At 33.9% G+C, this 24,521-nt stretch overlaps 2 protein-coding genes and 1 long non-coding RNA gene across 4 annotated transcripts; all 3 read left to right on the forward strand.

Moving 5' to 3' along the window:
- Positions 1-6,427: 6,427 nt before the first annotated feature.
- On the forward strand, positions 6,428-10,720 carry LOC126689303 (G-type lectin S-receptor-like serine/threonine-protein kinase At4g27290). 2 transcript variants are annotated; one of them, XM_050384453.1, is made up of 7 exons: positions 6,428-7,724; positions 7,850-7,975; positions 8,997-9,154; positions 9,256-9,466; positions 9,593-9,830; positions 9,905-10,055; positions 10,137-10,720. In XM_050384453.1, the coding sequence occupies exons 1-7, from the start codon at positions 6,428-6,430 to the stop codon at positions 10,428-10,430; spliced, it is 2,475 nt and encodes an 824-aa protein (XP_050240410.1). In that variant the 3' UTR covers positions 10,431-10,720. The 2 variants fall into 2 exon arrangements, with proteins under 2 accessions (XP_050240410.1, XP_050240411.1); XM_050384454.1 differs by lacking the exons at positions 8,997-9,154; positions 9,256-9,466.
- A 6,384-nt stretch (positions 10,721-17,104) lies between these two features.
- LOC126689306 (uncharacterized) lies at positions 17,105-19,064 on the forward strand. The gene is made up of 4 exons (XM_050384466.1): positions 17,105-17,661; positions 17,953-18,026; positions 18,496-18,588; positions 18,670-19,064. Exons 1-4 carry the CDS (start codon positions 17,643-17,645, stop codon positions 18,868-18,870), a joined length of 387 nt encoding a protein of 128 aa, XP_050240423.1. The 5' UTR covers positions 17,105-17,642; the 3' UTR covers positions 18,871-19,064.
- A 1,589-nt stretch (positions 19,065-20,653) lies between these two features.
- LOC126689309 (uncharacterized) lies at positions 20,654-23,468 on the forward strand. Its single transcript, XR_007644507.1, has 2 exons — positions 20,654-21,056; positions 22,839-23,468. It is a non-coding gene; the product is annotated as an uncharacterized LOC126689309 (long non-coding RNA).
- Positions 23,469-24,521: the final 1,053 nt, after the last annotated feature.

Below are 24,521 nucleotides of genomic sequence, written 5' to 3' on the forward strand. Positions count from 1 at the left end.
ATGTAAAAATTCTGTTTAACCAAGTTGTAGTAAATTTTGCATGGTTTAAGAAAGTTTTAGAAAATTTTACATAGTTTAAGAAAGTACATTTTTTTCAGATGAACTATGTGTGGTTCAAAACAACTTTGCATGGAATGGTTCTAGTGCAGTCTGATTTTGAAAAAGAAATCCAAGATTTCCATAGAATCCATCCACTTTCATGCTCTTAATTAACGACCTTCTTGTTGTCCGTTTAACTCAAATGACTTATCATTGCAAAGCTTTAATAGTGCCAAAGTTGCACTTACAATTTCTTGACATGAAAAGTCATGATCACTACAACGTAACCTGAACCAGTTTTGATTATTTTTTGTGAGTGTGAGTGGGTCTTTTGGAGTTTCCATGTCCAAAGCATATAAGATCAAAGTTTTTATTTTATTATTATTATTTTTTTCTGTGATCTTTCCAATAGTTTCCAGTTTGCATCAATTCAACAACGGTTGGCCTTGGTTTGAGCCATTTTCCCTTAATTTCATGATATTTTGCTTGTTCCAACTTTGATTGTAGCCTGCAAGTAGTCGTTTTGATTTTTGATTTTTTTTTTCGTTCTTTTTAGAATGGAACCAAATTCACGCCAATCAGACAACAGAGCTCTAGTTAGATTTTGGTCAAAATTAGTCAAATTTGCAGTTTGACCATAAATCGATAGAATATACTGGTTTGATGCCTAATCTAGGTAAACAAGTACGTTTGGACCTTAGAAAACCCCTAGCCAAACTTAGACAAAGTTGGTCAATCCTAGGGTTTGGACATGAATTGATGAAATTCACTGATTTGACACATAATCACAATAAACATGTACATTTGGACATATTAAACCCTTGGTCAAATTTGTTCACAGTTGATTAATCCTAAGGACTGTAATTTGAAATTTGATCGGTCAAATTTGGTTGAAGTTCATTAATCATAGGGATTGTAATTTGACACAAATAAATTTTTCCTCCATTATATCAGGGCAAATTTCTAATTGATTTAGGCGAAATTTGGGGATAGTGGGGGTGGTTGGTGTACAAAACTGGTGTTAGCTAGCGGCCGGTGCATGTTGATACTCGATAGGGATATCTGTCCAAAAAAGAGCTCCGCTGTAAGGTTTTGTCTTCAACTTATAATATGGAATCAAAGTTTTTAAGAACTAGCAATCAATTAGCACACGTCTCTTACATGTCCTTTTTTTTTTTTTTTAATCAAGGTCCCCACTCGAACTTGACAATATTGGCGCTTTAGTTTGCATTTATCTATAGCTTAGTTACCATAATATGTGGGAAATTTTGTAGTCATTAGGGGATTTGCAAAGAGTTATGTTACAGCCATGGTGAGACAAACTAAAATAGAAAATCTGCTCAATAAACTTAAGTATATTGTAGTGAGCCTGAGAATAAATTCCATCATATGGGAGGAGATGTGAGTTTTCAACAATTTGCATAATACACAAGTCTCTCCAGTGTCGGCTCCAGGAATTTTTTCTAGGGTCTTTCTTAAGAAGCATAAATTACACAATCTAATAAAAAGAGATCATATATTGATAACAACAACAATAAAAAAAACATTCAAATACATAAAGTTTACAATTGCATTCTACAAGTTTTCATATTTTGAAATTATTAATTATTATTGTTTAGTTGTTTTATTAATTTGTTTGTCTTTTATAAACTATAATTTGTTATATTGTTGTTTCATTAATTATAAAATTATTAATTGTTGTTTAGCCTAACATAGTAACATAATTTAATTTATTGTTTATTAGTTGCTTCCCCCAATTAATTATTGGTTAATTAAATGATTGTTTATTAGTTGCACTACTGCACTAGCACACAGCCACACACCTCATGTGCATTTACCTCGGCCCCATGTCCCCATCCACCCCCCCAATTCAACAGACAAGCCCTAATGCCCCATAGCACCCAATCACAATACTAGAGCCAATCAGATAAAGCCAATTAATTGTATCTCACCAAAAGACCAATCCGATCTGATGTGTTCCACCGTTTTGGAGCTCGAGTTTGAGGCCTGATCTAGCAATCTCCTTCTCCGTCTATTGGTTGTTGTCGTCCTTTCAGTGGCGGCGATCTCCTTCTCCATCCGTTGGGTTAGGTTTTTTTTGTTTAGGTTAGGTTTCTTTCTTTCTTTCAACATCTATTAGTGTTTGGTTGTCCATTGCTAAGTTGGTTTCTGATTTCAGTTTTTTTTTTTTTTTTTTTTTTTTTTTTTTTTTTTTTAAAGAATCCATGGGTTTGCTACCATCTGTAATTTGTTGGACTTGCCGTGGGCTTGATGTTGGGCTTGCCATCCGTTGTTTTTTTTTTTTTGAGAATCTGTGGGCTTGCCGCTTGCTCTGTTACAATTTTTTTTTTTTTTTTTTTTTTTTTTTTTTTTTTTTTTTTTTTTTTTTTTTTTTTTTTTTTTTTTTTCAGATTTTGGTTCAATTTTTTTTTGGGCTTTTTTTTTTTTTTTTTTTGCTTGAGCGTAGAACAAATAAAATTTTTTTCTATTTGAGGATGTTCCTGATTTTGATTGAAGGTGTTCCTAACTTTTTTTAAAGGGTAAACAAATAAAAAAATTAATTATTATATTTTTGTTCTTCAGGTCAGGGTGTTTTTGGGAACACCCTAGACTAAACATAGTGCCGCCACTGAGTCTCTCAGCTATTTGTAAGCCTAGATCAAACTTCACACCTAGTCAAAGTTCCTTCTAGCCCTACTCCCATTAAATACGGAAGCAAAAACAAATAAAAAAAAAAATCTGGCTCCTAATTAAATGTGTGATGTGCTACATTTTTATTATGAAAAATGTTACATAATTACGTGCATAATATTTTTACAATAATTTCATAATAAATTTTAGGTGTTAAGTTATTATTGGTGGGACAAAAAAATAATATGTCAATGGTGATTCATATTAGAATCAGTAATAGCATGACAATCAGGATTTATTCTGAAAAATGTTGTGTTGTAACATTATTCTTTATTTATCTCTTTCAATCAAAAAATGTAACATAATACTGCTATATAATTTCTAGGATAATTCTTTTTTTTATCAATTTTTTTTTTGGATAATTCAATATCTTGGGAGTGCAAAATATTCTACTTCCCAAATATGGTAAAATCTTTCATAACATTACCTTTCCATTCCTCTTGTCAACCTTCCACATTCTTGTCAAAAATAGTCGAACAGAAGACAAACTAAAAAAAATGCAACATCTCCAAAAGAGAATAACAAATTAACAATACAGCAGGAAATATTTGTTCACCAAAAAAAAAAAAAAAAAAAAAGTGGAGTTTTCTAACAAGCAAGTCATTGTTAATGTACCAATGCTCAAAAGAACAACCACATGCCTAAATCAACGCACGGCCTTCAATGATCTATTCTTTGCTCATTATAAGAGCATTTACATTCAGTCTTCTATATGCCATGTGTTGGTATATTTTAGCATCAAGATACAAAAATAGCCCATTACTCGATCTTGCAAAATCTTACAATTGCAAAAAAATTTGCAATTGTGCTACAGTGCCATCCTAAATGTATGATGACATTGTAGCATAATTGTAAACCAAAATATTTAATTTTATTTCTTTTTACCTTTTGTTTTCTCTCACTTTTGTCTCTCTCTCTCTCTCTCTCTCTCTCTCACGCGTGCGTTCAGAGCTTGCGCTAGAGCTGGGTTGGATTCTGAGTGGTCATGGCATGGCAATCGACGTGGTCACGGCATGGTCACGACGTGGCAAAGATTGGTGTGGGTTTTGGATTGGCGTGGATTGGTGGAGATTGGAAATCGTGGTGGCGTGGGTTTGGATTAGTGGGCTGTGTGGGTCAAGTGGGGTTGTGGTGTGGAGATTGGTGGGTTCTCTTGGTTATTTGATGGTGGTTCTTCCAGGTTTGGGTGTTGTGTGTGGCTTCGTTAGTGGCTTCGATGGTGGCTCCATTGAAGGCTTTGATGGTGATTTTTTTAAAATTGGTTTGCTGGGATATGTGGGGTTTTGGTTTGGTTTGAATGGTTTGATGGGTTTTTTATAATGTGGTTTTGGCTTGATGGTCCAGTGGGTGGTGCTAGGATATGTGGGGGTGGCAGTGTGTTGTTGGGTGGCATGGTGGCGGCTATTGTGACTGTGGTGGCCGTTGTGGGCAATTGTGGTTGTTGTGTGTGTTTTTTTTTCTTGGTTCCTTTGGTTTGTGGTCGATGCAGTGGTTTTTGGTGTGGTTGTTTATGGTTTTCTATGGTTTTTTTTTTGGTCGGTGCCTAGAAGTAGAGGGAAAAAGAGAGGAAAAGGAAGAGAGAGAGAAATAGTAAAAAAAAAATTAAATAAACTGAAAAAAATAGAGTTTGAGATGTTAAGTATGTTGTAAAATAGTATGATATAAATGATAAAATAACTCTTGGTGTGTGTTTGGCAAAAATTATTTTTGCCAACTTATTTTACTATTCAGCTTATTTTTGCTACTAGTCATAGGGCCCACTTCACTTTTTGGTACTATTCATAGGTCTCACTGTACTATTTCAACTAACTTTTATTTTTATTTATTGTACTTTCAGCAAAAAAAATTCAGTTTCAGTAAAATAAACAGATCCCAAACAGACCCTTGATATGGTAAAATGAGATTTTTTTTTTTTTTTTAACCAGATGTAAATGCTCGTAGACCTAAATTTAAAATTTTGGCTAAAGAGCTCTAAGAACAAGAAGCATTAATGGACATCTTTGCTTTGTCTCACTTAGTATATTGTAGAGAATCTGACAATAAGTGTCCGTTTGGCAAAAATTATTTTTTTGTCAACTTATTTTACTATTAAACTTATTTTTGTTACTATTCATGGGTCCTATTACACTTTTTGATACTATTTATGGGTCCTACTGTACCATTTCAATTAACTCTTACCTTATCTATTATACTTTTAGTAAAAAGTTTTCAGTTTCAGCAAAATAAGTAGATCTCAAAGAAATCCTAAATTGCATCATATTGAATGAACCAAACTTCACTCCTAGTCAAGGTTCCTACTAGCCTTGGTCCCATCAAATACGAAAGCAAAAACAAATATTAGGCAAAAATCTGGCTCCCAATTAAATGTGGCCCTATTTATTTATTTATGACATGGCCTCATTTATTTAAGAGCAATGTTATGTTTACAATATTTTCACATAATTTTATGCTAAATCTTAGATACTAAGTTATTACTATGAAAATGTCATGCATGTAGTATATTGTGGTGTACTTTTATGTTAGAATTCATTTTCCTTTTCCTTGTGTGTGTTTGTTTCAAAAAAAAAAAGAATGGAGATTGTCCCACGTTGCTTAAGAAAGTGTATTGTGTATAATATAACTTTCTCCAACCTCTTTTAAAAGTTACCATAACTTTTGAGTGCAGTTATAGTATACCTTTGTGTTTGTTGTGTGTAAAACTCTTTCTCTTCTTGTGTTTGTTTCTTAAAAAAAGGGTAATAATGGATCTACCAATATTCCATAACTTCAAATCCTGGTGCTTACCTTTCCACTCTTGTCAACCAAGGGCGGCTTGATGTATTGGGGGGCCTACCGCGAAAACTAAAATTGAGACCTTTTATATATTTAAATATAATTTTTAAAAAATAAATATTATCTAAACTCTACTCTCTTGTTTTAGATGCAAAATTATTACTAATAAGCATGAACAATGTAGATTTTTTTTTTTAGAAAGTCTTTAGACACAAAAAAATTGATAAAACTTTCACACCTGTTGATATAGTAGATTGATAGTGGTAAGTAAAAGAGTAATATGTGGTGGACCTAGATAAAAACTAATAAAAGTATGTCAACTCAATTATTGTGGAAAACGTGGTGAATTTTTTTTGTGTATTGCTCTCTTTTTTTAGATATGCTATATTCACAATATTTTTCACAGCAAATCCTAACTGTTAAGTTGTTACTGGTTCTAATTTGAACTCACTACTGAAATTATTTATTTTGTTATCAATAAGTAAGAGTCTTTAATAATCTACTACTTCAGATTCGTTGTTAAAATATTGTGAAAAATATTGTAAGCATAACATTTCTCCTTAATAAAAAAATTTACTTCACATAATGGCTAATATTTGAGCTTAATTAAATTAAAATTTGGGCATTTTTTATTTTTTCCTAGGTAGTGCCTGAGGTGATCGCGTCAATTATTGACTTACACTGTCGCACTTTTTCTACTAGTATTCCATAATTTCAAAACCTGGTGCTCACCTTTCCACTCTTGTCAACCTTTCACAATCTCGTCAGAAACAGTGGGCGCGAGGCCACCGGCCTGGGTCAAGAAAGAACGACCACCGGCCTGGGTCAACGCATGACCTTCCATAGTGTAGCCATTGCTCATTATAATAGGCCTAACTTTAAAATGTTGGCTAAGACTAAGTTCTCTAATTAAGAACAGAAAGCAATGGACATCATTGCTTTTGTGTTGTTGAGTTCCAGTTTGCTTCCTTTCTCCTTTGTACTGTCGGATGCTGCTGACAGCATTTCAAAATCCGAATCCCTCAGTGAGGGCATAACCTTGGTCTCTAAACATGAAAGCTACGCTCTTGGGTTCTTTCGTCCTGGTAATTCCAGTAACCGTTACTTGGGAATATGGTATAACAATATCCCAGTTAGAACGGTTGTTTGGGTAGCAAACCGGCTCAATCCAATAAACGACTCCTCTGGCATGTTGATGGTAAACAGTTCAGGTAGTCTTGTTCTTCTCAGCCAGAACAGAACAGTTGCTTGGTCGGCAAACTCAACAAAACGGGCCAGGAATCCAATAGTCCAGCTTTTAGATTCCGGAAATCTAGTATTAAGAGAAGAGAACGAAGAAAACCCAGAAAATTATTTGTGGCAAAGCTTTGACTATCCTTCTGATACTTGGCTACCGGGAATGAAGCTTGGATGGGACTTAAGGACTGGTCTGGAACGGCGCCTAACTGCTTGGAAAAGTCCAGATGATCCATCTCCAGGAGAACTGAGTTGGGGGGTTGAACTTCATAATTACCCTGAGATAGTCATGAAGAAAGGCACCGAGAAGTTCTTCCGGACCGGACCATGGAATGGCCTTAGTTTCAGTGGTTTACCAGTCGTAAAGGACAATCCAGTTGTCATCTACGATTTTGTCATCAACAGCGATGAGGTATACTTCATATACAATTTGGTTAATAATTCTGTAATCTCAAGAGTACTTTTGAACGAAACTTCGTCCTTATATGAGCGCCACATATGGGTCTCAGAAGATAAAAAATGGAGCCTGTACTTATCCGTGCCAAATGACAAATGTGAAGGTTATAATTTATGTGGTCCTTATGGAAATTGTATCATTGGTGAGTCACCTATCTGTCAATGTGTAGAAGGATTCAAGCATAAGTCACCAAATACATGGAACCCAGATGAGTGGTCTAAGGGATGTGTACGTATTACCCAATTGAGCTGCGAGGATAAAGATAAAATTGGGTTTGTTAAATTTGTTGGGCTCAAAATGCCAGATACCACGTATTCCTGGGTAAACGGAAGTATGAATCTTAGCGAATGCAGAGTCAAATGTCTGAACAACTGTTCCTGTACGGCTTATGCAAACTCAAATATTATAAATGGAGGAAGTGGCTGCGCCGTGTGGTTTGGGGATCTAATTGATATTAGACAGATTGCAGCTAATGGGCAGGATGCTTATATGCAGGATGTATATATTCGAATGCCTGCTTCAAAGCAAGGTAATAGGCCTATGGTCTTTATTGCTCTTTAATTTATATTTTTACATGCCATTGAAGCTATAATCTTTGTTGTTTCCATCTATTTTATTGCATTACTAAAATATTTTTGCTTTTCTTCCGCAAAGTCGATCATAAAGAGGAGAAAGACAAGCAAAAGATGAAGGTTATAGTGATAGTTGTGATTGCAATTGCGGTCGTTTTTGGGGTGCTCTTGACTACCTACCGCATAAGCAAAAGGACAAACTTCAGAGGTAATATTTCTCTCTGACCCACTTTGGAAAAGATATTTCAAGTTTGTTTAATTGAACTTCTAGAAACGTACAAAGCAGCCAATAAGATGTTGAACAAGAAAAGCTATGAAGTTTAGCCATTTGATCTTAAGAAAAATAATGTCAAGGCTAAAATATGTTGTGGCCTAAAGCAGTGGGGCCAAGAGGTTGACTCAAGCTAGTAAATATAGATGGGCTGAAATTTGCTCAAAAAAAAAAAAGATGGGCTGAAATGGCCCATTGAACGAGAATCACAAAAAATAATCTAAATCTTGTTTTGATTAGGATTATAACCGTATATGTAAACACCAATTTATACAATTTTATGCACGATTTCCAGTAAAGTTGGAAAGGCAGAAGCTAGCACAATACTTATAGTGAAAAAACCATGCCTTTCATCCATGAGCTTTCTTGAGAAAATCCTAGTAGTTATATCAAATCTTGTGATCCAAAGTTCAAAACCACATAGCATTTCTTCTAGTTAGTTGACTGTAGATCAAATATTCAAGGAGGCACCTTAATTGGAGTGCACCAAAGGTTCTAGTTAATTTACACAGATCTGCCGTTCATGAACGAAACCATATAGGAAGAAACTCAAAATTTTAAAGCTATTGTGAGTCGCAGCAGTGAATTATCGATTTGGAATGTAGAGTCTCGGGAGAATGGTTTTTTTCAAGACTATAAAACACATTCTTTTCTAGTTGATTGCCTTAGTGGGAGTAGGTTACTCATATAGCCCCTTTTCCTCTAAAGAGTTATCCATAGGTTTTCCACTTCAGAATCATATTATCTGTCTTATGCATTTATTGTTTTGCTTTATGACTTGATCACTTATTCTTTTTGGTTATTGATATTGACATTTTGGATCACCTAATTAATTTATTTGATTTGAAATCAAATAATAATTATGTTGTATAATTAACTAGTTGATCTAGACGGAACTTAACAAGTGCCATACTCTTATTTCTTATGTATAATGTGAAGCTCATCTTGATCTTGGCAGAGAGAATCGAGAATAATGTGATGATAGACCAAAACATTGAAGGCCAAAGTGAAGACATGGAGGTCCCATTCTTCACCCTGGCTACCATAGTCATTGCCACTAACAACTTTTCAAGCTATGACAAGCTTGGTGAAGGTGGCTTTGGACTTGTATATAAGGTAACTTTGCAGCAAGCTTTTTTAAAGATTACAAAAAATGAAAAAGCAATTCTCAACATTTTCAACTTCAATAAAATCAATTTGAAAATGTGAATTTTCAGGGTACATTGATAGATGGAAAAGAAATTGCTGTGAAAAGGCTTTCACAGAAATCTGGACAAGGATTAAGTGAGTTTAAAAATGAAGTTATACTAATCGCCAAATTGCAACATCGAAATCTTGTTAGGCTTTTGGGATATTGCATTGAAGGGGACGAGAAAATGCTAATCTATGAATACATGCCCAATGGAAGCTTGGACTCCTTCATTTTTGGTTTGTACTTAATGAATTATTTTTACCAAACTTCATAAAAAATTTTATTGTTATTTAAAGAAATGCCAATTTTTTGTTTCATATTCAAGTTAAACTTAGTATTAACATAAGTGAGAAACTTTTCAGATCAAATGAAAGCTAAAGTTTTAGGTTGGTCTATGCGCTTCAATATTATCTGTGGGATTGCGCGAGGGCTTCTATATCTTCATGAAGATTCTAGATTGAGGATTATACATAGAGATCTCAAAGCAAGCAATATTTTACTTGATAATAAGATGAATCCAAAAATTTCTGACTTCGGTATGGCTAGAATCTTTGGTGGAGATCAGATTGAAGGAAACACAAATAGAGTCGTCGGAACTTAGTACGTATTCTTAACATATTTTATTGTTGATATTTTTTAATCAAAGATTTTCATGCTTAATGATATGTTTGCAGTGGTTATATGGCACCCGAATATGCCATTGATGGCCTGTTCTCAGTAAAATCTGATGTCTTTAGCTTTGGAATATTGTTGTTGGAGATAATAAGTGGAAAGAAAAATCGAGGCTCTTTCCGTCTAGACAATACTCAAAACCTTGTTGGACATGTGAGTTCTCAAAAGATTTCATCCTTTATCTTATTACATATAATGATACAAATAATGATAAATAATTTTAAAATGTCTTAGGCATGGGAATTATGGAAAGAAGGCAGACCTTTAGAACTGATTGATACTTTCTTAAAGGGCTCTGTAATGCAATCGGAGATTCTACGTTGCCTCCATATTAGTTTCTTATGTTTGCAACAACATCACAACGATCGACCAAATATGTCATATGTGGTTATGATGTTACACGGTGAGAGTTCATTACCTGAACCCAAAGAGTTGGGTTTCTTTGTAGGAAAAGAATCAACTTCATCAAGCAAGGGCCAATCATCCTCAACCAATGAAATTACTGTTACCATGTTAGAGGCTCGATAGTCAAATAGCATATCAATTGCATTTTATAATATATCTTATGAGTGATATTTACATCTTTACATTTTGTATCATACACATTTGTATTCTCCATGTATGCAACATCAGTCTTACTATGAGAAACCGTGCCCCTGTCTCGTTTTGAATTGATTGCTTTAGGCCAAATTGACATGAATGGGTGGAGTCATATTATTGCCTCTCAAAATGGAGATTCTACTGATTACATTTTTCCCTTTAGATTAAGGGTTTTACAATGGAAAACTATAATTGAAAAATTCATCATTTTATTGATTTGGGAATGAATGTACATTGATCATAGAAAATTACATGGCTATGGTCCTAGATAGAATTAAGATAAAATAGATGGCTTTGTTTCCTAGTTACAATGTAAAGATTGAAAATTTCATGGACAAGCATTTGATCTACTAACTCTTGATCTAAGCTTAGAGGCTATGTTATAAGATGGGAAGGTGTTAGGCACCCACCTTGCCCAGTAAATTGGTCTTCTAGACTATAGTGGCCAACATTTATGTCATATCATCCAAAATATTATCAATCAATTGCTTTGCTTGAATTTAACGTGTGTGCATATGAGAAACCCTAATTTCATTTTTTTAATCACTACATTTGGATTAAAAAAAGTAACCTCCAGTGAATGTGTGTGAATGGTGATGTCATTGTGAGAGACCACAAAGGTGCCCTAAAAAAAAAAAAGAAAAAAAAAAAGAGAGATTTTGAGTGCTTTTTCAAGACACCTCTCTTTTTGGGTAAGTGGTGTGGAGTCGCCACTTACTTTTTATACTAAAAAATAAGAAAAAAGTTAAATACAACTTTACATGACTATATTGTTCCATTCTCATTGATTGAATAAAAAAAATACAAACTTGATAAATTAAGTATTACATGACTTTGGGTCCTTGTTTGTTTTTAGACCCCTTAAAACACAACCAGATTAACCTAGTTAATTAATCAAGTGATTACTTAGTCAAATTAAACAGATCTAGGTTAACACAAATATATCATATCATTGTAAAGTGTGGAAAATAAAGAACACAACGATATGATAACTCAGGAAAACCAAATCGGTAAAAAACTTGGAAGAATTTAACCTAACTATCCTCAAGGTAAAACGAATCCACTATGAAAGAATTGAAGTTTACACAATAGCGACTTAGACCACTAACATCTTATTGCTATCTCGAGTAGGAAACTTACTACCATAACCACGTGACAGCTCTGAGTCCACTGACTACTTCTTTCCTTAATCTACAACAACACCAAGTTCTCCTACTTTTGACTTTGAGTCTCCACTCAAAGGTTTTAGATCTTCTTGAAAGTTCTTTATGCAACAACTAAAACAACCATCAAATTCTTGATGTGAATCTTGATCTTGATAGCTCTATGTGTTTGTTTGAAAGTAAATACCTCTCAGATCTCACAAAAGATTCAAGACACAACTTAACAAAGACCTCTCTAAAACTTCTAAAATGTAGCTAAGGTTTTTCCTTTTATACTTGAAGTAAAACACTTAACCCTATACGTCATATGGGCTTAGGCTGGTTTAGAAATTCTATAGAAAATTCCTGATCCATGATTCTTAATCAATCGAGTCTAATTTTCGATCGATCGAGCCTTGTAGAAATTGAATAGTAATTTCCTGCAATTACTCAATTCCAAATTTACATTAAACCAAACTTTAAGCGAGTTTAAACCTAAACTAAATGTTTTGATCATAGTTTGCCAACATATACAAATTGAAGTTCTAATACAATAGTTCCTAAAGACTTAAAACCTAACACTTCTTAAGAGGTAATGTCATTTTCTCAAAAAAAAAAAAAAAAAAGGGTAATGTCATGTCCTATTAAAATTACATTAAGCTAATAAAAGCCGAATTTAAACAAATAAATTAACTTATTTAAAAAATAAAATCCTACAATTTATAACTATTCATATTACTTGGTATATCCTATAAAAAAATATTACTTGGTATAAGTTTGGTAAATTTATAAGTTTTTGAGTCAAATTTGCTTAGATCATAAGCTCTTATAAATTACAGAAAAGTGCTACGCCCACAACACTTTACAACAAATCATAAGTGGTAAGTTTTTATTAATTTTAATTTGAATTCGCAACTTAAATTTCCTTTTACCTACCCATAACAATCAATAACAACCTACCACTTAAAATTTGTTGTAAAAATGTTGTGAACATTCCATTTCTCTAAAGAGAGGTTATAATCTCAATTGCCATTTTTTTAATAAATTGATTGTTACAAGTGGGTGGGAAGATTTGAACCATGAATATTGTTGAAGTACAATTTTTTCACTCATGTCACGTGCCCCAATCCTATTTAATCACATTTATTTATTCACAAAAAATACCAAAATATCACTCATAAATTATTTTGGCCCTCCATGAATATTTCTCATCCCATTGGCCCACAAATATTTCCTATTTCATTATCTAAATTGGGTCACAATATAAACCATCACAAAAACCCAATAAAATCATATCTTATTCAATTTCATCATCATTACTTAACTAAGCCCAATACCGGTCCCATGAGCCCAGTGCACACATCACATTCTTTTTAAAGCCCAATGCTACTTATGATTGACAATATTTCAAAAGACTAATTCTCATTGGAAATATCAAAAGTTCAATTTACGTTGACACTATTAAAAGTCCAAGCTAGCTACTTAGAATTATTTAGTAAAAAACCCAAGGTTATCAATACTTGGAAAATACTATATTATAAGTATTTCACTTAAAGTCCAATGAAGAACAATGCTTTAAGTTCTTAAACCTATTACAATAATATTACAAGCCCATGAAATCTATTTATACTATAAACCCATGGTAACTATTTATGCTACGTAACACTATTCATTTTTCCAAAACTCATTGCAAACATATATCAAACTCATGGAGACTTATGAATTTGTGTTACTAATATAAAAGCTCATGAAAAGTTATGATTATTTATCTTAAACTCATGACATTTATTTATTTCATACCATATTATAAACCCATGAAATTTATATAAGAACCCATGGTTGCTATTTATCTCATATCATAACATTTATAATATTTATTTCCAAAACTCATGGTAATTATTCACCTTACAAGCCCATTATGATTATCTATAGAAAAACCCATGAGAATATCACATTATTCCACTATAGTGGTTGCTAACCTATTTTATTTGAAATTCATGGATATTGCCTCTATTAAAACCCATGGTAAATATTATTCACAAGAAACATTAGAGATTATGATTTAGCCCCAAAGAAAATATCATAACAAAATAATCCATGACAAAAATTATGAGAAACTATACAAATTATTATTTAAAGCCCATGGAAATTGATACCTGTAAGGACTTGAATTTGACCTCCTGTTCACTAATAGTGGATGAGGGCCCAACAAACCCAATACAATATATTTGTAAGAGAATGGGTTAGATAAGAGCGTAGCTCAGTAAATCAAATATGGGCCTTAATTGTTTGAATTCAAGCCAAGAAGACAAACACAATATTTAAGGAAAGCTTTCCTCAGTCGTGTCCAAGGAGGAAGTGTTCTTATATTTAATCAAGTTATTTCAATACAATGTGTTCTTTTCTCTTTTCTCTTTTCTCTTTTTCTCTTCTTCTTCTCTCTCTCTCATTACATGCCCCATTTCTCACAAGGGCCTTTTCTTTATATAGTTCTATTCTTTTCAATCTCAGCCTTCCACTTGTTGATCATGTAGACAATCTTTTGGATGCTTGTCCCATCAGAAACCTCCTGGAAGCTTTGTGAGTAGCTTTAAACTGAGATATCCTTCTTCAGGGGTCATCTCCACATAAATGCGGCCAGTTGGTTAGATGCAAAACATTTAATGTAGTGGTAGCAGCCTTCTTCTCAAATATTTCCTAGGTTACTGTTGGCTCCTTTCCCTAAAAACTTATCTTCAAAAGTACAATTGCTCCTTGCATAGTATCCTCTAGGCATCTAGGTTCCAACCTTCCACAATACTTTCTCGAGGAAGCCTGGCTCCTCAGGGGACACCAACAACTTGCTATCATTTTTTCTTCTCCTCGGCTCATTGACCTCGATACTTATTAAACCTCTTGACCATTCTAAGGTTCCTATAGGTCCTCGGGCATGGGGCCCAACACTCTTACTCGACTCGTTTACCCTCACAATACCTAAACCCTATCATAAATATTTATTAGAGATCATGAATATATTTCATTTTTACTAACAACTAAAGCTCATCTGGAATAAAAATCCATGGCAATATATGGTAGCTTTGTCCATTTTGTAGAAATCACAATGAGAAAGTAAAAGGATGGACCTAAGTGGAGAGAACCACCAAGTCAAAGACTCATCGAAATACTCAGCCCTCATGGCCAATCCCCAACATGAAATCTTAGTCAAAACAACTCATGTGTGCAAACTGACCCAGTTGGAGAACTCCTTTTAGTTCTACCTTCCGCTAGAAAACAACTCAAGAAGCAACAAAGCTCCCAAACCAAATTAGGAGCTGACCACCTGTCCCATCAGCCTCTCTGCCAATTCTAACATAAACAGTACCAAAGGCTGAGATGACACCTAAAAGCTAGTAGGCAATAAATACTCTTCTTCTCCAAGTTTTGGTCACAACTCAAGGAAGCCATAACCAAGACCTCCAAGCTCATGAAATCCTTAACTGAATAATTTATTTTATTACTAAAAACATATGTAATTGATTCATGAATCAAACCCATAAATCCCAGAAGGGAAAAATTAGGGAAAAGTGTTTTGGAGAGCATAAGGGGGTGTCCAGTAGAAGCTCTCAACAAAGGAATCAATGGTTGACACTTGGCTTGGAGTGTCAATCAACCCTCTTGAGCTCTGTTCCTAGTTGTAGCAAGCAAGATCTCTAGTCCTTGTACATGCTCTAATCCTATTAGACAAAATTAATCTCCAAATCCCATCATTTAATGCCTAGATTAGGAACATTTTAGCCTCTAGCTACATTACCCAAATAAGCAAAACACTCTAAAAGCAAGTCTCACTATTTTGGGTCAAATCTCAGAAGAGATATTATGGGATTTTGTTGCGGTCAGACCTAGTCCCCTCTAAGTTTTTCTAATCAATCTCTTAAGTTTCACTATAAAAGGGAACTACCATCAACTAAAGAAAGGGAACAAGATTTTTTCATAAAATTCTTTATCTATCATGTCATTTTCAGTTCATAAGTCAAACCTTTAGTTCATAAATCAGCTTTTGATCCATAAATATTCATGTACACTTACCTATAAACATCTCATTCCATCTCCTCAGAAAATCTCAGCACCTTAAAATAGTCATAAACAGCCCCTTTTTACACCATACACGAAAATGGGTAAACACTGCTCCATGTCTCTTCCATACTTCCATATATTCACTCATACTTTCCATAAATCATTCCCACCACTTACTATACACATATATTCATCATTATGGGCATAATATGGCATATAGAGATCTTGTTTAAACATTTGCTACACTAGATGGACACTCTTTCTCTCCCTTCATTCCATCATAATTTTTCCTCTTTTACTTGTAATTATGAAGCTTTTAATTCTTGTTTATTGCTATTATAATGAAGGTCATAATGTCTTGGATACTATGGAAATTTTCCCTAATAACTGACTTAATAATAATAAGAAAAATATATGATTTGTATCATGTAAGCACATTTATTAACTTATCAGACGTTACCGATGAAGGTTTGTCATATTCACTACTAGATCATTTTCCTCTTGTCTACTTGTTATAATGGGCCCACTTTTATATTAACTGACTACAGAAGAAATGCATAATTCTTACTATGCAAATACATTTATTAATTTTCCAGACATCTATCACTAGACATTTCTCCTGTTTACCGCTGGACTATCATTTAAGCACTTATTGTGGTTTGTCATCCTTTGTGCTAGCTTATCTCTCCAGGAGGTATTTTTGGGTTTTATTATAATTTTTGTTGGATGCAACCCAGACCTTGAGCAAAATAGGTCTTTCACATTTCACCGACAGCCTTTGGGTCATATTCTAAATCCAAAGTCGAGTTTTGGTTTTGGTTTCCCAAATATTATATTGGTAACAAAAAAACTACCCCCGACAAATATCTTCATGATAATCTTAATTAATATTTCCTTTAAATAAGAAAAATACTATGACTACAACATTTTCACAATACTTTCACAACAAATCATAAGTGACAGGTTGTTATTGGCTATTACGAGCGGACAATATGGTAATTTAAATTGTGAATTCAAATTAGAATCAATAACAACTTATCACCAATAATTTGTTATAAAAGTATTGTGAAAATGTTATAAACATAGCACTTCTCTTTAAATAATATTTTTAAAACACCATAATTCTATTTAAATCATTATAATTATGGAGTTTTAAAAATAAGAAATAAATAAAATTACCATTATTTTTAAAAATAATAACTATTATTAATTAAATTATTTATTACTTTAATGTTTAAAAGTTAGTGGTGTATATGTGTGTCGAGTTCTCTCCTAGAGACTTGAACCACGGTTTTTGTCCTCTACATTCTATAACCACCTATACCTATAGAGTGATCATTGTGCTAAAGGTACGCGGTTGTTCATTTTGAAAACTTAAGTTTTCTAGAAAAAGAAAATCTTAAAACAAACAATGAGTGACTAGCTCGTGTAATGACCCTTGCCCATATTATTTTCACATAAAATAGTATCACTAGAGGGGAGTGGGGTTTTGGTTTATGTTACACTCAAAACCCCCATGGGGGTTTAGTGTACTACACTCAAAACCTCCAAGGGGGTTTAGTGTAATACAAGTGACATTTTACACATCAAATAATACCACATGGGGTTAAGTGTTACACTCAAAGCCTCAAGAGATGTTTTGTGTCTTATAGGGAAGCCAAAGGGGGTTTTGTATATTTTTACCTAATTTTTGGGATCATGGAAAACCTAAAAATGGTTCATTTGCATCAACTAGAAACAAAGGTCAATGTGAAGACGTGTGTCTGTTTTGTTGTTGCTGTTTGTGGCTTAATTGCCACATTTGTGTTCCCCTGGAGATATTAAACTTGTGTTTGTACATCTATTTTAAAACTTCATGATTTTGTGATTGTTTTCCTCATTGTGCAGGTTGCATTTAAAACAGGTGATTATAAACAACGAGTAATTTTTATTGGTGGATTAACTGATGGCTTTCTGGCCACAGAGTGTGTTTTTACTTTGCTGTTTTTACATAATTACTTTGATTGAAGTGAAATATTGCTGATTCCTAAAGAACTGATGTCTCAGTCTTTCTTTGCGGTGAAAATGAGATAATATCTTTTTCAAGATGGTCGTTGAGTGACAGTTCTTTTTTTCTTTTTGCTTTGATTAGTACTGAGAGGCAGTTCTTTAACTAATTAACAAAGACCCCAGCTCTTTTAAACTATTCTAAATATTTAAAGCTAAATTTGAAAACTTAAAATTCCTGATTCTTTCTTCTTTCATATGATTTGCAGATACTTGGAACCTCTTGTGTGTTATTTCCAATGTTTTGTCATGCCATAGGGAGTTACAGCTATTCCTATGCACAGTTGGGTGGTTTGTTCTATTTGAATTGTAGACATTGCAAATCTGAATATCTAATATTGTTTTGAAAGTACATTTAGAAGCTAAATGTGTTTTTTTGTTGATGTAAAAATTCAGTTCAATTGGATTTTTTACACCATAAATATTGTAAAAATTCACCTCTAATTGTAAAATGTATTGTGCTTGTGTAAACCCTAAAGTGAGAAAGAGATGGTAATTTTCCTTCTTTTACAGTTGCATTGACCTTGGACATGGATATTTTACATTGGAACTTACCATTCAGATTTTAGATTGTTTAGATACTGAGCCCATGTTTACTTTCATTCTGTGTTGAGTCAGGTATTAATGTATGGAACTTGGTCTTGCCTTTTTTTCTTTTGAAAGGGAGGGGGGATGGGGGTGGAGGGGGTTGGTTCTTTTGAAATTATCCATGCTAACTCTGGTTTTATGACGCTGTTTCATCTACCTTGAAGGACGCAATGGAGCTTGATCAGCAGATCAGTCATTTAATCAACAAAGAAGATTCTGAAGGTGTGGTACTACTGGGGCATAGTACTGGTTGTCAGGTTAGTACCAGTTGCATTATTATCTAAAAACTGGATCATAATTTCATTGGATCACTCACAAGACTGTCTTTGAATATCTAGGATATTGTGCAATATATGCGTACAAATGCTGCATGCTGCATGCTCCAGAGCAGTCCGTGCTGCCATTTTGCAGGTGCTCACCTATCAATACCCTGCTCTGCTCCTTGTAATGTAAAAGCTTCAAAGATCTATATATTCATTCCTAAATGTAAACCATTAGTTGTGCTTCTTGATGTTAGAATGAGTTTCTGCAGTGAATAGCATGGCTTTTAGCTGAATACAAAGGCTTTTTTGTGTGTCCTTGTTTAATTTTTGCATCTGAATCCTGGCTCAATCCAACTGGGTAGCAAATACTATTTAGTGGTACTAGTACATCACTACTACTAGCGATATCAGCTGTATAAAAAATTTCTCAAAACAAGTATATTATATACTAGGAAGCACGGGTGTGGATTCGGGTCGGCATTACGGCACTTTTTGAAAAAGTAGGATGCGGGTATGGCACGATACGTTTATTACTTTATTATTAAATATATTTTCTATATACTACTAAGAATTTTTTTTTTTTTCCCCATATAATGGTAAACATATATCAATTTAAGAGCAATAGTAGATAATAAAATACATAACGATTACATGATGTTCTTAAATTAGAATACAATATCGAAAGTTTGAAACTAAATCTAAATAAAAGATAAATTTGAAATTAACTTTTTTTTTTTAAATCTATAAGTATTTTGGCCCATATTGGGTTTAATTTTGGACCGTTTCAGACCGAATCGGACCCATATCAGGTCCTATTTCAAACCATTTCAGACCGAATTGGGCTACATTGAAAAAAAAAAAAAATAATTTGTTGGTGGACACGTGTGGAGCCGCGTCCACGGCTGCACGGCATATCGACACGAATCCAACTCGGTATGTAAGTGCATGGATTAGAAGAAGAAGGTGGTAGTGCTCAATAATGTGAAATCGACACCTTCCTTGTCCCAAGTTTTGACATCTTCACGTCCAAATGCCTTGCAGCTTCAAGAGGCCTGATATTAAAAAGCAACAATGCGAGAATCACCACCATCTTTACAATGTTTGACTGAGTGTTTCCCCGAAACATGTTTTGCTTCATCAAGCTCTCTTTTTATGTTTCACAGTTTGAACGAGAATTGGTTTTTATAGGAACAAAAGCAACCCTCCGTAACTCAAAAGGCAACGAATGCTGATAGTTCGTCTTTTTCTTCCTTTTTTGCCACTGCTTTTTGTCCTAAGCCCCAAATTAAGAAGGTTGATGTGGATTCTCTCATCTTTATTAGAGATAAGTGTTAGCCCCGGAGTAAGAAAAAGATGTTCCTAAATAAACAAATAGGGATTATGGAATACTCTTATCAGTCAAAAATCGATCTCCGTGTTTCTCTCTTTAGTTGTTTTTCTAAATAAACAAATTGAGCTTTAGGGAATACTATTTTCACTTCTTAGTCTCCAATCTGCATGTACCACCTCCATGAATAACCATATAGGGTCCCTTGTCCCATCTACTTGTTCCCAAGTAAACAAACAGAGCGAGCTTTGGGAATACTCTTATCAACCTCCAATCTCCATGAATGTAACTATAGCGGCCCCTTGGCGGCTTGGCCAGTTGGCCCCTCTTGCAAGATTCAAGATGCATCTGTTTTTGACTAAAAAGTATCATAGAGTGGTCCCATAATAATCCTCTATATCATATTGTATATACTATATAATAAAAGTTAGAATCTAAAACTACAATTACACGGAGTGTTTATAGTCTATTATATTTTTTGGTATATTAGAGCCCGTTTGGTTATAGTTTTCAAAAATTGTTGTTTAAAAAGATGTGAAAATTGTGGTTTAAAAAGTGTTGTTGAACAACGTGTTTTTAGTGTGAATAAAACAAAAAAAATGTGTTTGGTATCATAGTTTAAATAATGTTTTTCAGTGTTCAAAAAATGTAAAATATGTGTTTGGTATTTATGTTTTGTTTGATAAAAAAAAGCTGACCCGTATTAAATAACAACTTTGTAATCCCATTTTTATCCCTACTTTATCCAATATCTTTCCGTCTTTACCCCTTTCTCTTCAGTCTTTCCTCATAGCAGAAACCCAAAAAGCAAACCCACGCCGTCCTCAGCTCCATTGCCGCCAAAGAAGATCGACGGCTACGCTTCGCGGTCGTCGTATCTTATCTCCACCAAAAAGCCAACCCCACGCCGTCCTCATCTCCATTGACGCCAAAGAAGATCCACCAAAAAGCCAAACCCAAGCCGTCCTCATCTCCACGAAAAAGCCAAACCCACGCCGTCCTCATCTCCATTGACGCCAAAGAAGATCCACGGCTGGGCTTCACGGTCGTCGTATCTCATCTCCACCGTCAACATTCGAAGATCGAGCCCGAGATCGAGCTTTTGTCGCCGCCGACCCATCACTCGAAGATCCAGGTTCGAATCTCACTTTCACCTTGCTTCTCAATGGGTTTTTGTGTAAAGATTGAATATTCCCTTCTTCACTCAGATGTGTCCACTTGTTTGTGTTTTTTGTTTTTGGGTTTTCTCCCTTGTTTTTCCTCACCAATCGGGAAAACCCATTTTTCCAGTTCTTTGTTTGCTGTTGAGAGAATAGTTGATTTACAATCCAAATATACATGCCATACTGCATCGAAATGTAGAAGGGTTTCCTCAAAATCTGTTGCTGTTGTAAATTTGTTTTGATTTACAACCCAGTCGATTTCCATTTTTCTTAACACTCTGTTTGGTTGCCGAGAAAGCGTTGGAAGATTAAACAAAAAAAAAAAAAATCTAACAAATCTGCCAACTCTATATATTAATAATTTGTTGTGGTTTTCCGTAGGGCTTCACAGCAACCAAATTGAATCTTATCTTGCTTGCTGTTTGAAATTTGAGGGTATTTTGAGTGTGATTTTTAAGCTAATACCAAATTCTCCATAGCTTATTATTAGTTTCATTTGTGAATCTGAATTATGTTGAATTGAATTTGGATATGATGGATATATTGTGTTCCTCAATTATAGTGAGCAAAACAAAGGTCTTGTGAGGTAAACTGTTTGAGGTGGGGTTGTCTAATCCTTTAAATTTTGTAATTATCACAATTTCATAAAATAGTGTGCCTTGTGTGTGGGGAACAACTTGGACGGGAATGCTCACCCATGGACTAACATGTGGGAATCAGTAGGCTCACTTATTGTGTATATTTACTTGGCATTTCCTTTTTACAATTTTTTGCTATATCTTGTAAAAGCTTCTAGCTATCTCTAGAGATGCATATATATATATAGCAGTATTTGTTTTTGAGTTGTGTGTATTCATCAAGTGATTGAGCTTGGAAATGTATATGTGATTGCGTATTAATATTGATACGAAATGCCGACAGCATTATGTGATATTGTCTTCAATCCTTATAAATACCAGTGAGCATCACTTTTTTATTTCCTTCTTGAGATCATGGGTGTTGTCTCTACTATACTCCTTTGATAAAAATGATTGGGTCTGAATTTAACTCTCTCCTTCTAACGATTGTATCATTATGCAAGCTGATATATGCATGCAAAATACAATGACTTCAGGGTAATTTAGTGGTTAGATGTTTCAAGCTTGCTTGAGGAATAGTCTGTGAGTTTGGATCTTCTTTGTGCTCATTCATGGGTAGCCCTTAAGATGTCCAAAGTGGCAGTGGGCAGTGACCTGGCAGTGCAAGATGAAACTTTTGCATCTCAATTTTCAAATTTAAACCAAGGATAGCAGGAAGAACCTTTTAGTCCTCAAGTAGTTAGATATATGGTTCTCATGTAGATAACTTCAGTGAGCAGATTACCACAGCATTCACAAAGCTCTTTTGATAGTTTCGAATCTGCATCTTAGGCATAAGATCGTGGAGGAATCCACTCACATCCTTTTTGGCAAAGAATATTCTTTTCCATTTGAATGCTTTGCCAGTTTGTTACAGCCCGTTGGTTGGTTTTCCTTTATAGCTCTCTCTGTGTTAATTGTTTTGATTGTTTATGTCATATGCTGTATTCAAATCTTCATGTTAGTTGTAGCTTTTTATAGTTAGGACTCCTTCTTTGAAATGTTTGCTGCATATAGACTAATGCTCAGCATCTACTGTTTGTTGCACGAATGGATACCATGTTCAAATGGTTGTTTAATAGTGTTGATTACGTTTTGTAATGTGTAAGTGAGTAGGCTTGTGGCTTCTTCTTGCAGATGGTAGACACAATGCATGACGATCTTGACGATGGCCTTCGGTTCCGAAATTGCAATTGTTTCTGTGGCTTGAAAGCAAGTGTGAAGATTTCAGATAAACGAAATGAGAACCGGTACAGGCTTTTCCAATGTTGCCCAAAGGACACATGTCGGTTTTTTCAATGGTGTATTCCCTTGAAGACGCCAGTGTCATATGCGGATGATTTCCAGCAACTACAAGAAGAGCTATGTGTATTGCGAGAGGAATTGAGGGTCATACATGACAAGGTCCACCCCTCAGACCAACCGAAGAAAATGGTGAAAATTAGGTTCATTGCTTGGTGTTTGTTTTTCACCGCGCTTGCAATACTGCTAACTATGACGATGTTGTAAACCAAATTGTTATGATGATGTGTTAATTCCTACTATGTAATCATATTATCTTATTATGTACTACTAACTCCTTTTGAACTTGATGCACTGTGTAATATTTTTAGACAATCTTGAGTCATCCATTTTGGTAGTGTATAGAATATGTATCGGGCTGACTCTTGATTCTTACAATAGTATGTTATTGGCTTAATGTAATGTATGCCTAGTACTGATAATTTATTGGAACATAGGAGAATTGTAAGTTACAATTCTCTTCTATGGATGATAGTAATATTTATTTTGGAGCAAGGTGTTGCAAATAAGGACTGGAACTTGCTTTATTGACTAGATGTTGGCATGCAGAAGAAGTCGAGAGCAGAAAAGCATGGAAGTTTGCAACTTTAGTTAAAAGTATTTTTGTGTCTTTAGCTAAAGTTGATTGAAGGTGCCTCATCGCCCATGTCATGATCCTCAATTATTTCTTTTAAATTGGAATTTATAGTCCATTTCACAACATCAGGGGCTACACTTAGTCTACAATATTTTGAATAATTCAATCTACAGGAGACTACAATGTAGTTTATAGTATATATAGATTACAAGTTTTTTTTTTTTTTTTTTGGAGTAATATATAATTCCAAGTATGTTTCTATCGTATTCTAGATGTTTGATTATAAATAAATAAAAATAAAGAAGAAAAAAGCATGATGTGTTGAACCATAAATCAAATATTAAAATTCAAAATTTGTTCATTAAATTTTATTTTGCATATGAGCAGAACACTCGCTCATTATAAATAAAATTATATGTTAAAACTTGATTTCTTTTCTTCACAAACAAATTCAATGTTCTTTAAATGCAATTTGATTAACTTTTTTCCTATATAAAGTAAAATCATGACTAAAACATCTTAACATATAACAAATCTATGAATTGTTACTACAAATTGATTATTAGTAATATTAATAAATTATAAATTATTAAAATTTATACAATTGAATGTAAACTCTCTCTCTCTCTCTCTCTCTCTCTCTATATATATATATATATATATAAAGTTTGCATATAAAAATACAATATTATGTATAGTAAAAAATTGATATGTATATTCACTGTATAAAAGGGTTTATATAACAAATGAAAAGACAATTTTTTTTATAAATCTTTTCGATGAAGACTAGTAATCAACAAAAATTGACTGTTGACTTAGCAATTCCCTTCCTTTTCCGTGTAGTACTAGAAGAAATATAGTTGTCCACATTTATATAAACATCATCCAACCTTACTTGTTCGCTACAATAGCCTCACATCTCAACCTACGTACAGATAGAA

This window comes from Quercus robur, chromosome 6 (genome assembly GCF_932294415.1).
Source record: "Quercus robur chromosome 6, dhQueRobu3.1, whole genome shotgun sequence".
Taxonomy (NCBI): domain Eukaryota; kingdom Viridiplantae; phylum Streptophyta; class Magnoliopsida; order Fagales; family Fagaceae; genus Quercus; species Quercus robur.

Coding starts and splice junctions, on each gene's coding strand:
- LOC126689303 (XM_050384453.1), top strand. CDS start 6,428: ATGGACATCATTGCTTTTGTGTTGTTGAGTTCCAGTTTGCTTCCTTTC. Junction 7,725..7,849: donor AATGCCTGCTTCAAAGCAAG/GTAATAGGCCTA, acceptor TCTTCCGCAAAG/TCGATCATAAAGAGGAGAAA. Junction 9,467..9,592: donor CTTGGACTCCTTCATTTTTG/GTTTGTACTTAA, acceptor GAAACTTTTCAG/ATCAAATGAAAGCTAAAGTT.
- LOC126689306 (XM_050384466.1), top strand. Junction 18,027..18,495: donor TACAGCTATTCCTATGCACA/GTTGGGTGGTTT, acceptor TCTACCTTGAAG/GACGCAATGGAGCTTGATCA. Junction 18,589..18,669: donor GGCATAGTACTGGTTGTCAG/GTTAGTACCAGT, acceptor TTGAATATCTAG/GATATTGTGCAATATATGCG.